Source organism: Furipterus horrens, unplaced genomic scaffold (assembly GCF_987537825.1).
Source record: "Furipterus horrens unplaced genomic scaffold, mFurHor1.1.pri manual_scaffold_5, whole genome shotgun sequence".
Taxonomy (NCBI): domain Eukaryota; kingdom Metazoa; phylum Chordata; class Mammalia; order Chiroptera; family Furipteridae; genus Furipterus; species Furipterus horrens.
In genome coordinates this window covers 115,163,548-115,175,995 of record NW_028327175.1, presented here as the reverse complement: position 1 = coordinate 115,175,995, position 12,448 = coordinate 115,163,548, and the positions used below count along the sequence as shown (strand labels likewise).

General features: G+C 56.9%; 3 protein-coding genes across 4 annotated transcripts in view; 2 read left to right on the top strand and 1 right to left on the bottom strand.

The window, feature by feature from the left end:
- The window catches only part of MGRN1 (mahogunin ring finger 1), a 58,521-nt gene extending 54,608 nt beyond the window's left edge, over window positions 1-3,913 (top strand). The window contains exon 17 of the mRNA XM_090277088.1: window positions 2,208-3,913. Within this exon, the coding sequence (XP_090133214.1) occupies window positions 2,208-2,320 (113 nt within the window). The 3' untranslated portion in view covers window positions 2,321-3,913. The remainder of the gene's footprint in view (window positions 1-2,207) is intronic.
- A 1,055-nt stretch (window positions 3,914-4,968) lies between these two features.
- On the top strand, window positions 4,969-7,999 carry NUDT16L1 (nudix hydrolase 16 like 1). The gene is given in 5 exon segments (XM_090277083.1): window positions 4,969-5,530; window positions 6,776-6,945; window positions 7,017-7,263; window positions 7,266-7,316; window positions 7,845-7,999. Coding segments are annotated over 5 exon segments (735 nt in total). The 5' UTR covers window positions 4,969-5,418.
- Window positions 8,000-8,102: 103 nt separating this feature from the next.
- ANKS3 (ankyrin repeat and sterile alpha motif domain containing 3) overlaps window positions 8,103-12,448 on the bottom strand; it is a 31,463-nt gene continuing 27,117 nt past the window's right edge. Inside the window, exons 12-17 of one of the 2 annotated variants that reach the window (XM_090277081.1) lie at window positions 11,919-12,060; window positions 11,300-11,472; window positions 10,865-10,950; window positions 10,289-10,372; window positions 10,000-10,090; window positions 8,103-9,925 (exon numbers count right to left, since the gene is read on the bottom strand). In XM_090277081.1, the coding sequence (XP_090133207.1) occupies window positions 10,011-10,090; window positions 10,289-10,372; window positions 10,865-10,950; window positions 11,300-11,472; window positions 11,919-12,060 (565 nt within the window). In that variant the 3' untranslated portion in view covers window positions 8,103-9,925; window positions 10,000-10,010. Of the gene's footprint in view, window positions 9,926-9,999; window positions 10,091-10,288; window positions 10,373-10,864; window positions 10,951-11,092; window positions 11,473-11,918; window positions 12,061-12,448 lie in introns of those variants that run through there. The other variant, XR_016511155.1, reaches the window with a different exon arrangement.

Genomic DNA, 12,448 nt, shown 5'->3' with positions numbered 1-12,448 from the left:
GGCATTGAGGGGCTCTAACGTGCTCTTGCTCCCCACCCCAGCCTCTGAATGAACAGAGGCCTGTGCAGACAGGGTCACCTGCTGTGAGGAAGCAGGACAGCTGTTGGTCAGTGGCACATACGGACCTGCCCATAGGGACACCCATGTGCAAAAGCATACCTTAGAGTAACACAGGATTCCAGTAAGTTCTTTCAGAGGACTTCAAGCATTTCATTATGATTCAAATTCTGCCCAGGCCCCCTATCCTTCCACAGACTGAGTTCCTCTGTGTCAGCATTTGGCTCAGGAAATATATTTCCGGCCTGTACCCATCTTTGGTTTCAGCACATCAGTTTGTGTTGGCATTTCATTGCCAGCCCCCCACTCCCTCCAGGCAGCTTGACATAAAGCCAGTGCGTCTATTGTGGGGTGTGCTGGTCTGCCTAAGCCTTCGCTAACCAAGCTTCTGTCTCCTCTGCACAGCCCGGGGGCCCGACTCCTATTCTGTCGGGATAGAGGAGTAAGCTGGTAAGTGATTGCCGTCATACTCACGGTGGGGTGGCTCTAAGGGGCATCCTTGGCATGGGGCTAGAGAGAGGATCCTCCCAGCTGCCGCTACCTCTCCTGCTCCCTCCATGGAAGTTCCTTGCCATTTGCCAGTTTCCTCCACATCTGTCATCTCTTGGGTCCTGGATTCTAAATCCAGAGCTCTCCCAATGCCACTGCACCTTTGCTCCAAAGAGGAGGTGGTGGTTTGGGGTCTGATGCTGGCTTTGGGGCCAGAGATTCTTCTATTGGGACCAGGTGGCCCAGTCAGGCTCTTCTGGCCTTTAAGGGTCCCAGGAATGGGAACCCAATCCTAGCTGAGACCCCGTCATTGCTGCTACTAACCTGGCCCCCACCCACCTCTGAAACCTTCCAGAACACCAGCACACTCTGATATCAGTTTATGAGAAAGTCATATGAGATTAACTCCCAACCTGACAGGGAGGTGCCTTCTACCTGAATGACCCAGACAGACGTTTTACAGGAGGCAATTCCAAGAGTACCACCAAGAAATAGACCATGTGTATCGAGGACCCCCTTCTCCTCCTTCACATGACATGAGTGGTTCTGAGAAGTCTGGTGATAAAGAACCTGGTGCCTTTGGTGGCCCAAGGTTTCCCAGATGTGTGTGGCATGGGACACTCCAGCAGGACCCCTGGCCTGGCCTGGCAACCCCAGCTGCGGAGACACCCTAGGCTGATGTCTGGCCTTCTTCCTGGTCAGCTGAGCCCAGGCTTTGGTGTCTGTTCACCTGTTTTGACAGCTGCTCTTACATTTCCACACAAACCTCTTGTCTTCCTCGCACATTTCTTCTGACAGATCTTACCCTCTATTGAAACAGAGTTTGGCACTTTTATAAAGTAGGTCCTGGCCTCCACAGTGGAGGGTGTTCAGTGTTGCAATTTAGATAAAACTTTGAGAAATAGGAAACACAGGTCAGATCAAGCTACAGAGAAATATATTTCACCTGTGGGCTGTGCGGCCAAGCTGACTTCCTGCCCATAGCCACAGCTCCTAAGGATACGGCCCCCTTACCCAAGGGTCTGTATCACAGGTGGCCAGGGCAGAAGCACGGCATGGTTTGCTATTTGAAGACACTTGTGGAGCTCACATTCGGGTGGACGGGCAGGTGGCCATGCATTCTGCAGCTCTGAGAAGTGTGCTGGTCCCTCTGCTGCTGCAACCCTGGGTCAAGGGCTCCCCAAACCAGCACCCAGGGGTGGGGACAAACCTTGTCCAGCGACAGCACCTCATGGCATTGGGGAGGCGGCTGTGGTAACCTCAGGGTTCTGAGGAGGGCAGGCTGGATTGCTGAGACTGCTCTGAGCACTAGCTGTGCACTTAGGTCCGAGTCCACTCACTTCTGCCTGGGTCTGACCAAATCCTAGCCTAATCCAGTCGGGAAGCTGCAGACAGTGGCTGGTCAGTTTCCAGGAGTCAGCAGCTCAGGTGCCCTGTTCTATTGTATGGCTGAAGCTGCTGCTGGCACTCTGACCACTCACCTAGTGCTGGAGTCCCCGGCCCTCTCTGTGGTCCACCACAGACATGCATATGCAGTGGAGGGTGCTGGGGGGCCCTGTCCTCCAGATTTCAGGTGGTGGGAACCAAGCCTGGTGGGTGAAGGGGACAGTTGAGATAATGACAGCCTAGCCTGATCCTCCTCCCTGTGCTCCTGCCTGCAGGGTGGTCCACCTCCATGGAGATGCCTCGAAGCCTCCTCACCACCGGCCCCACTCGGCCTCTGCTTGGTGGCCCCAATCCTGACATGGGGGCCACTGACCTGACTCCACTCTGAGAACCTGGCCAGGCTGGCAACATGGAGCCCTCCGCTCCCTAGACTTTGCCGAGGGCTGTCCGGACTCCAGTGGGACTCCTAGCCTCCCCTCTCTGCACACCCGTCATAGCCTAGCTCTGAGGGCCCTGTGACCCTTGATTGACGAGCACAGTGGACTGTCCCCTCTGACAAACCCTTTTTTCTGTGGTGTCTGTATTTGTAAATGGTATAAGATGAAGGACAGCACCTTTCTGTCTCAGGCACTGAGCTCTGGGGTTCCCAGATGCCATGTCAGCTGAGTAGCTGGGGCTGGGGGCTGGCCGCCCACATGTCCCACATTGGCTTTATCCAGCCCCCCAAGCCAATGGGGGGTCGACACCCTGAGAACTCAGCAAACCAGCAGTAGATCATTTATTGGAGGGTGAAGTGCTGTCTTCACAGGAGTTATTACTGGGGTGCTTGTTGTCGGGGAAGGAAATGAAATGGGGTCTGCATCATGGTCAATGAAGGAAACAGTGCCTGTCCCCTGTCCCTATGTGTGCGGCCTGGTTGGCACTGCTGCTTTGTGTCCTCTGTTGCTTCCCCTTCCTGCTCAGGCCCTTTGGTGCAGGGCTGCCTCCCATGCTTGCAGCCCTTTCCCACAGCCCTGCCCTCTGGGCAGCCCAGGTTTCTGCACTCAAGGCCGGGGTCTTGAGTCTGAGTCTGGGTCTTCCCAGGGGCAGAGGTGCAGGTGCACAGTCTGTTGACAGCAGTTGGTCTAGTGGCCCCTCTCCAAATCCTGCACCTTCTCAGAGGTGGCTTTGCACACATCTCAGACCTCCTCCAAGTGGAGGGACTTATGCTCGGCCAGTCCACCCACCCTGGGAGGGACCTGAACAACTTCTCTGCTCGCTCTGTGCCATTTAAATGTCACTTTGTGTTTCTCTTTGATCTGTTTGGTCCTGGGTTCCTGTGGTGGGCCCTGCCTTTGGGAGGAGGGCCCCATCTGAGGTGGCCAAACATTTTTTTTTCCGGATGAATCACCTGGGCAACAGAAAGGCAGAAGGGTTGCCCAGTCCTAGGGTAGCAGGGCACAAACTGCCTCAGCATGGACCTTAGCCTGGTGGGTGGGTGGGCCTGTGCAGCTCCCCACCCTGGGATTGGGGGTTGCAGAGAAGCTCGCTTTCTGAGGACCTGCCCTAGAAAGGATGATGTTTCTGGGGCAGCCACCAGCTCTCTGCAGAGCATGCGTACAACTGGGGACTTTGTCCAATGGGGTTCTCGTTCTCTCTCCAGTTGGGCCTGTGAGCAGAGTGCTGCCTTATGCACAGCTCTCGACCATGTTCAGGCCCCCTTCCCTGGCCACTTGGCTCTCTGTCTCGCCTTCCCACCCACCTACGGGTGTGTTATTGGGTACACACCAGCACACACACAAGCTGGCTGTCTCCCTTCTCTCCCCCTCTTCACCTACCAGCACCCTGGCCTCTCGCCATTGGTTTTGGTGCCAGTACTCTGAAGGACAGGATGCAAACTGTCCTGTCTTGGACTTCATGTGCTATCATTTGATGTATTGTGATTGGCTAGTTTATGTTCATTTTTACTGTATATTTATAGTAATAAAATCATGCAGCGTTATGCTGTCCACTCATTTCCCCAGGCATTGCACTGCATCAGTGAGGTCTGACTCCAGGAGGGAAGTGAGGGCTGCATGGGAAAGACACCATGTATGGTGCTGGTTCCTCTTGTGGACATTGTGCTAATTCTTGGGTTGGAGTGAATGGTTCTTGGGAGTTTGGCTCAGTCTTCTGAGCAGGTGGAGAAGGAACCCAGGGCCTCCAGGTTTTTTAGGGGCTGTTGCAGTCCCCATCTGCGTCGCTGATTCACCCCATAGATGTTTCCGGAGCACCTACTATGTGTCAGCAGAAGGCAAGATGGGCAATCGGAGCTTGCGTTCTAGTCAGTGAGACTGCACAAATAAATTCACATCTTCCCCAGATTTGGTTACCATTAGGAAGAGAGCAGGTGACAAGATGGAGTGACATGGGGGACTTAATTTAACCCACGGTCTGGAAGAGCATCCGAGGCAGCTGGCACAGCGAGTACAAAGGCATGGAGGCAGGAGTAAGCCTAGTGTTCACTGAGTGGAAAGAAACACGAGTGGCCCCGAGCATTGGAATTGAGGGATGTGGTGCAGATACTGCAAGACCTTGTAGGGGCAGGGTTTTATTCTAAGATCAGAGGTTTTTAAGCAAGGGAGTGACTGACTTCAGATGTCATGTGGAGAATGGATTAGAGGAGCAGGTTTGGCTGCCATGATGCTGGAGCCCTGCTTGGCTCGTTTCCCTGCCCAGCCAGTGGTTTACCAATAGGGAAAAGCTGGTGCCCCAGAATGCCCAGGCAGCACTTGTTTGTACCACCCCTGGCCAGCAGGGCCCCCAGCTCCTTTGCAAACACAGTTCCAAGTTCCCTCTACAGACCCCTTCTTTAATTCAGGCACTCAAGAGTGGAACCAGTGTTCTTCACTGGCTAGTCCCTGCCCCAAGGAAGGACTGCCACCTTTGGTTGCCCCTGGGTCTGGCATGGTCCCAGTGTGGGAAGAAAGGTGCTCAGTGTCAGATGAGTTCTTGCATGGGCTACACTGGATCTCCCTTAGTCCCCCAAATGAACCCACCTCCTTCATTTAATGTCTGGTGTCAGGGAGAGGTTGGGCACAGGGTGCCATTCTTCTGTGCCTCCTACCTCATACTGGCCCTGCAGCCTGGAAATGGCCCTCTCAGGATGGGCCCTTCCCCTCACTGACCTCTCCCCTTCAAACACAGTTACTTGCTTTGGCACCTGGCCTCCTGTCAGGGTGGTGTTGAAGGCTACCCTTCTGAGCCCTTACTCTGCAGAGGGCCACAGTGGGGAAGAGAGCCTCCCTCTTTGGGCCCTTATTACCCATATCTCCTGACAACACACCATGGACCAGTGAGTGAGTTTCTGGTGGATCCCACCAACTCTTGCCTGTCCTCTGCCCCCTTTTCCCTCCTGCTCAGCCCTTCCTCAGGGCAACCTTCCCTGTGCCATACACCTTGACCTTACTGCATGGCTCTCCCAAGGGTGTGCCCGTGGCAGCAATCCTGAGTTTCTTAAGCATATTCATGCCCATTGTGGGGAGGCAAATGGAGCTTGGGCCACCTGGGGGAGTGAGTGGCCCCAGGACTCGGGAACCCCAGTGACATCTTTCTTGACTTCCTTCTGCACAAACATGGGGTAGATACCTGAGGCAGAAGGCAGGTTTTCTTTCGTGGACACTGGGTAAGAAACAGGGTGGGAACCTAGGGTAGGATCCTGGCTGTATCACGAACTGTGGAGCCCCCTTAGGCGTCCTGCCCCTATGAGCCCAGGGTCCTCTTTAGGAAATTGGGGAACTTCCTGCCAGCCAACTTGGGACTGAAACTAGAGGATGCAAAGGGTGGGAGATGCATGAGGTGGCCTTGAAACTTGCTTGGGGAAGAGGGGGCTGCACTGTTCCAAAGAGGCTGGCTGGCTACTGTCTCACCAGACCCTGCTGTGGTCTTCCATTTTCCTTGGCAACCTGGCTTCCCTTCCCCTGGCCTAGCAGGTCACAGATCCCGCCTACAAGGGCTGTACTATTGGTGTGGGGGCCTGGCCCCAACACTGGTCTCCTTTTTGTGCAGGTGCTGGGGCTTGTGCGGGTCCCGCTGTATACCCAGAAGGACCGAGGCGGTGGCTTTCCCAACTTCCTGATGTGCAGGATACTTGGGGCGTTGGGCTCGGCCCCAGCCCGGGACTTAAGTCATTTCAGCCCTAGGCGACTGGGTGTAGGGAGCCCCAGGGCTTCTCGCCATCCACCCCCAGATCAGGACTGAGCGTGGACCCGGACTGTGGGGCAATTTGAGCTTTACCAGACCCTTTTGTTCGTGCTGTTATGGGGTCAGACAGACCAGCAGCGATCTACGATTGGAGTGTTAGGTTGTGCCCTCCGGTTGCCCGGTTCATCTGCGCCCTCCTGGGGGAGGCAGGCGGCGCCCACATGCCCAAGGAGGCGCTGGGGGCAGGCACGCGACTCGGTCCCGCAAAGGCGATGTGATCTTTGGGGATCCTGCTGCTCTCCTTCGGACCGGCAGTCTGAGCCCCGAGTCTCTCACTCTCCCCAACCCGCAGGCCCGAAATCCTTATTCCTTGAAGTCAAGCTCTGGTCCAGCGAGGGAGGGAACTGGGCACATTGCAGCCTGGGCGTTGTGATTTTCGAGTGCCACGAACTGCGACGCCGCCCCTCGGGGTTTGCGGCTATTGGGTGCAGACTGGAGGGCGCGCCGATCCTACTTTTGCACACGCCCTTTGCTCCTCTTAACGACTCGTCGGCCCGTCCTAGTAGGCTCTCTCCCGTCCTACGTTATCGACTGGCGGAGGGGGCGACGCTGCCCGTGGATTGGTCGGATGCGGTGGGGGCGAGCCAGCGCATGCACTTAAGGGGGAGGTGCTCGGGGGTAGGGGGCAGGGGCAGTGCCAAGATGTCCGCACCGCCGCTGGAGCTGAAGCAGATTAGCCAGGTGGAGGCGATGCGACTGGGTCCGGGATGGAGCCACTCGTGCCACGCCATGCTGTACGCCGCCAACCCCAGGCAGCTTTTCGGCAGCATCCCCATGCGCTTCTTGGTGCTGGTGAGGACGCGGGCGGACGGTGGCCGGGGTGCTGCTCGTACCTGCGCCTGTGACCCAGCGCTCCCTTGCAGATGCAGATGCGCTTCGATGGGCTGCTGGGCTTCCCCGGGGGCTTCGTGGACCGGCGCTTCTGGTCACTGGAGGACAGACTGAACCGGGTGCTGGGCCTGACCCAGGCAGACTACCTGATCTCGCACCTAACCGAGGGCCCGCACCGAGTTGTCGCGCACCCGTATGCGCGGCAGCTAACGCTGGAGCAGCTGCATGCTGTGGAGATTAGCGCAGTGCACTCCCGCGACCACGGCCTGGAGGTGGGCCCATCCCTCTCCACCCCCCGGATTTGGCTCTGGTCCCGCGGAAGGCACCGGAAGGCACCGATGGATAGCACGTCCCCCTGAGGGCCCCCTAGCCAAGTTGGGTAGGGTGTCACTGCCTCTGGCATCGGGCTTGGGAAGAGGGACCTGAGGGTGTAAGGCTGGGGCTCCCTCCAGGCTGTGTTCCATCTGCCTTGCTGCCTGCCATTGCCAGTCCTAGGAGTAGGAAGTGGGATTGGTTGGGGCGGGGGATGGGATGGAGCGCAACCTTCTGAAGATGGTGGGAAGTTCAAGAGCAGAAGGGGCACTTGCAGAGCTGGAAATGGAGGTTGGGTTCTCATGGTGAGGGTTGAAGGCTCTTGTGATTTGTGGGTGTTATGGTCTGGAAGTGACAGTGGTGTTTGGGATTCACCTGCCAGAACGGAGAGCTGGCTGACTTCTGCCTCACCAGACCCTGCTGTGGTCTTCCATTTTCCTTGGCAACCTGGCTTCCGCTTCCCCTGGCCTAACAGGTTACAGGTCTCTCCTACCAGGGCTGTACTATTGGTGTGGGGGCCTGGCCCCAACCCTGATCTTTTTGTGCAGGTGCTGGGGCTTGTGCGGGTCCTGGTGTATACCCAAAAGGACCAAGTTGGTGGCTTTCCCAACTTTCTGAGCAATGCCTTCATCAGCAGAGCAAAGTACCAGCTCCTCTTAGCCCTCAAGGTGCTCAATATGATGCCTGAGGAGAAGCTGGCTGAGGCTGTTGCTGCAGCCACTGAGAAGCATAAGAAGGCCCTGGCAAAGCTGCTCCCATCTTCCTGAGGTTGCTCCTGTACTGTCTTCGCCCTCCCTTGACTGTGCCCATGAGCTGAGACTGGGCCCTGAAATCCTGTGGGAGTGTGTCTTCTAGCCTTTGTGTTTGTAACCCTTGCTGACTGTATGGGGCGAGTGGGCATCTCAGCTCCACTGTCTTGAGAAGTCACAGGGCCAGCTGGAACCTCAGGTTGGTCAGTGGGTGGCCTGGGGATGCTGGGCCTGGCTGTCTAGGTCAGGACATTTCTCACCCATCTTGACGTTTAAACCCACCACCTGAGTCTCTTGGGCTGGGGGTAGCCCAGGTGCTGCCTGATTTTCCAAGTGGGTAGGTGCACAGACACTCAGACCAGCGAGAAGTCTGGTCTCATGGAGGATGCCTTTGTCTCAGTTGATTCATTCCTTTCAACTGCCCTCTGTGCCAGCCCTGGGGCCTAGAGGAGCCAGCTTGGGTAGGCTGTTAGCAGTACTTGGCGAGATTTCCTTTTGGGTTAGTAAACTATAGGAGAGGCTTCAAAACCACTTTACCCCACTGGAGCTTGGTCCCCAAAGACAGGATCATGGGCCCAGCTGTAGATGGAGTTGTTGAAGGGACAGTAAAGTGGCTCCTCTGCTGTTCTGTTCTTTGGTTCTGTGTGCCCAGGGCTGGGTGCAGGAGGACATCCCCTTCCTTTTCCCACTACCTGGAGACTTAAGGACAGGACCAAGGTCCAAGAACACTGGGCTTCCTATCTTGGGGGTGGCAGGGAGTGTGTTGCTGTCTACCTCCCTGTTTACATGTGGCACTACCAGCCATGGACCTCTCTGGGCTGTCAACTTGGTCTGGGGCTTCTGTGTCAACTGTCCACAAGAGGCCCCTTTTCTGATTCTGGTGGTTCTGGCTACACCTGGGCTGAGCCTGCTGTTCTCTACTATGCTTTGAAGCCTCCTTTTCTCCATTCCCAGTATGGTCTGCAGGCAGGTCCGGGGGATGGTCTGGAAATACCCACCAAGTTTGCAGAACGACAAAAGCAGAGCCATCACAGGCAGGAAGGCCACCACTGGCGGTCTCCTATGGCCCTATGTCTGGCAAAACCTCAGCAAACCTACCGGGAAGTTTCCACAGTGCCTGCCCAGCCTGCTAAGGAAAGCGGTGCTCCCAGCCCAGCCTGGGCATCTGTTCTACCTGAGAGCCTTGTTGAAGCAGCCACACTGGGCAAAGGCACGTCACTCTGTAAATAAAACACCTGTACCTTGCTCTTCTCCTGTTCCTTGGAGCACGGGGCATGCTTGGCTCTCTAGGTAGCTCCTATTGAATCACAGGGGCTCTGAGCAATAGTGGCCCCAGTTGCAGGGGATGATGAGCAGGACGGGTCACCAAGTCAGCCCCACTATGAGCACAATATTCTCTGTCCTGGCAGAGGAGGGCCTGGGCCCCAGCAGGCCATGGGCTGGGGGTCTCGGCATGACGTTCCCCTTGTTTTGCTGTCAGCCAGTACTGCATAAATTATGACTGGAACTGAGCCCCTCACCAGCTGATCTTAAATTTTATTTTCCAGCAAATGACATGCTCCTCACTCAACAGGGAAAACCTGAGTGTGGTGCCTGTGGTGCATGGGGATATGCTCTCTACTCAAGGTCCTGTCTGCTCTGGGCCTTACCACCATGTCTGGACAAGGCCTTCATCTTGCCTCCATGGGGGCCTTGCTGCCTGGCATGGGCCACAGCCCAGTCCTGCCTCTCTGCTAGCTGCTCCTAGGGGCCAGTCCTCTGGCCCTTGCTGGGGCCTAGGCTGCTGCAGCTGCCTGCTCACTGCCCTCCTGTCTTCTGGGCACACAGCTTCAGGGTGGATCAATCACCCAACGTCAGATTCTGAGAAGGGAAACAGAGGACTAAAGTGGGTGTTCGCTCAGCTCCCAGTGGACCCTGCCATCCGGGATTGGGTCCTGGGCTGGTCAGCACTCACCGTCCCTTGGGCTAAGGCTCCCGCCAGTTCTCTTTCCCATTGAGCACCTGCAGCTTCTCCAGGCCCTGGGTCACTGAGCACAGCACTCGCCCTGAGGATGGGAACAGAGACTTCAAGTCTGGGCAGCAGTGGGAGAAGGGGTGCCTGTGGGGGGAATGGGTGACCTGGAGGGTCAGTAGGTTGTAGTGGGGCCACCCCAGGGGTCTGAGCTGACAAGGTTCTTCCTGTTACTCCATGTCTGGTCCCTGGGTCGGGGTGAGGGTCATTGGCTGCCCTCCCAGAGACTCACCCATTTCATGGACTCGATCCTCCAATGCTCGTGACAGCTCGGGGAGGCTCAGGGCCTGCAGGGAGGCCTCCCAGCCTTTGGAATCTGTGGGGCAGAGGGCCAGGTGAGCTGTGGTCTATTTGCTCACAGGCCCTGCCTCTGTGCTGAGCTGCTATGACCAGGAGAACCACCCAACAGTCAGTGCCTGCGTGACCCCCATTACATCAAAATGTGTTCTGCTTGCTGACCAAAGCACTAACTGCTTGTCAGGGACCAGCCCCAGGAATGAAACCCTCCTGTGAGGCTGTGCCCCAGGGTTTGCCAGCCCAGCCCAGGCTCCAACTGGAGGCTGGAAAAGTCACTTGAGGTCTCGGACAGCACAGTTAGCCATGGCCCAAAGGCTTTGCCTCCCACCACCAGGAGAGATGGTAAGGAAATGGGCTGGGGAGGGCAGGAACACCCTAATTCTGGAGTCTGGGATTGTGTTTGCAAGGGGGCCCGGGAGTGTAAATGTGGTTAAGTGCTGAGACAAGTGGTAAAACCCAGCCTGAGGAGGCATCTCTGCCCAGTCCTGGGCCAGGACACTGCTCTCCTTACCAGCTGTGGGAAGGGTTGGGCCCAGGGTGGCCCCGAGAGGGGACTCGTCTCGCCTCACTCGGGCTGACAGCTCAGCCTGACCGGCTCTGCAGGACACAAGACCAAGTGCTGGTGAGGCGAGAGTCCTGGCAACTGCTTTCCATGGCCCCAGAGGGCAGGGGAGCACAGGGGATGACGGACACCCCACCTTCCACCTTCCTGGGCTTGGCAAGCACCCCAGGCACCTACCCACACTGTTAAGCTCTCTGGACACAGCTGGCAGAGTATCCAGATTTTCAGGGTCCCACTTCTGCCTGGTCTACCCCACAGGGAGGAACAGCCAAAATGAAAATGGGGGAAGGAGGCCGGCAGGGAGTGACCCCAGGAGGCCCTGAAAGCAAGTCCTTTGTTGAAGAATCTGGAGGGAACTCAGGGTCAGCCCAGGTGCCTACTCACCGCAGCTGGTCGAGGATGAGGGCAGCGTCCTGAGCCAGGGCCCAGGTCTCCTGCAGCTGGGCAAGGATGTCCTTGCGGGTGCCATCCTGCTCCAGGAGGCAGCTCTCCACCACAGCCCGCAGCTCCTGCTCCTGAAACACCTGGCCCCGCATGGCCTCCACCTCCTCACAGCGCTGGGGAGAGAGGTGGGAGGTGAGGATGGCAGGTCAGCGAGTGGGCCAAGGATTCAGGAGACAGGAGGTCGATGGGCCTTGGCTGGGACCACCCCATCCTGTGCTTCTGCCTGCCCCTCTCCTGGTATGAGAGGGCCTGTCTCTACCTCAGAGTCCCTCCTGCTTTGGATCCCTTCCTGTGAGCCCTCTGGTATCCACAGCACCCTCTTGTTCTCTGCCCTCACCCTATCTCTTCTGTGTCCATCTGACCTCCTACCTAATGTCCCTTATCTTCTGAGCCTTCTTCCTGTGGGCCTGCCTGCACATCTCCCCTTCAGGGTATAAGCTGTAATGCTTTCAGCCTTCACTGTCCTGTCACCCACTGTATCTTCCCTCTGCAGGTTTGTGTCTCCAGACACCTCTCTTTGCCAGTTCTGCACACCCCCTCCCCTGCTCTCCCCACCTACTTTGTGCAGCTGGATGGCAAGCTCCTGCATCTCAGCTTCCAGTCTGTCGGCATAGGCCAGCTCCAGGGCATCACTGGGGGGACGGGCACTGCTGTGCCAGCGGGCAATGGCAGAAGTCATCTTCCTCTTGGGTCCAAACAATCTGCAGGGGGAATGGGAAAAGGACTCAGATCAACATTTGCCACATGCCTAGAAGCTCCACAGACCATCTTTCCATTAAGATGGTTCCCCTAGGAAAGATCCCAGCCTTGATGAGGGACAGTGGTCCTGGATTCCTGCAGCAAAGGACAGAAACAAAGGGTTGTAAGAAGTGATGATCTCACCGGAAGCTGTTCCCCACCCCATCTCTGCCTGGTCCCCTTCCCAGCTGGGCTGCTGCTTTCACTAAACAGGGAACTCAGCAGACCGGCTCTAGGCTATGGATGACCATCTGCCAACTCAGAAAGCTCTCAAAAGTGAACAGGCAGAAAATGTCTGGGTGCCCCGAACACAGCACTGTCAGCTGGGCCAGCTTGGGGCACCACAGGACC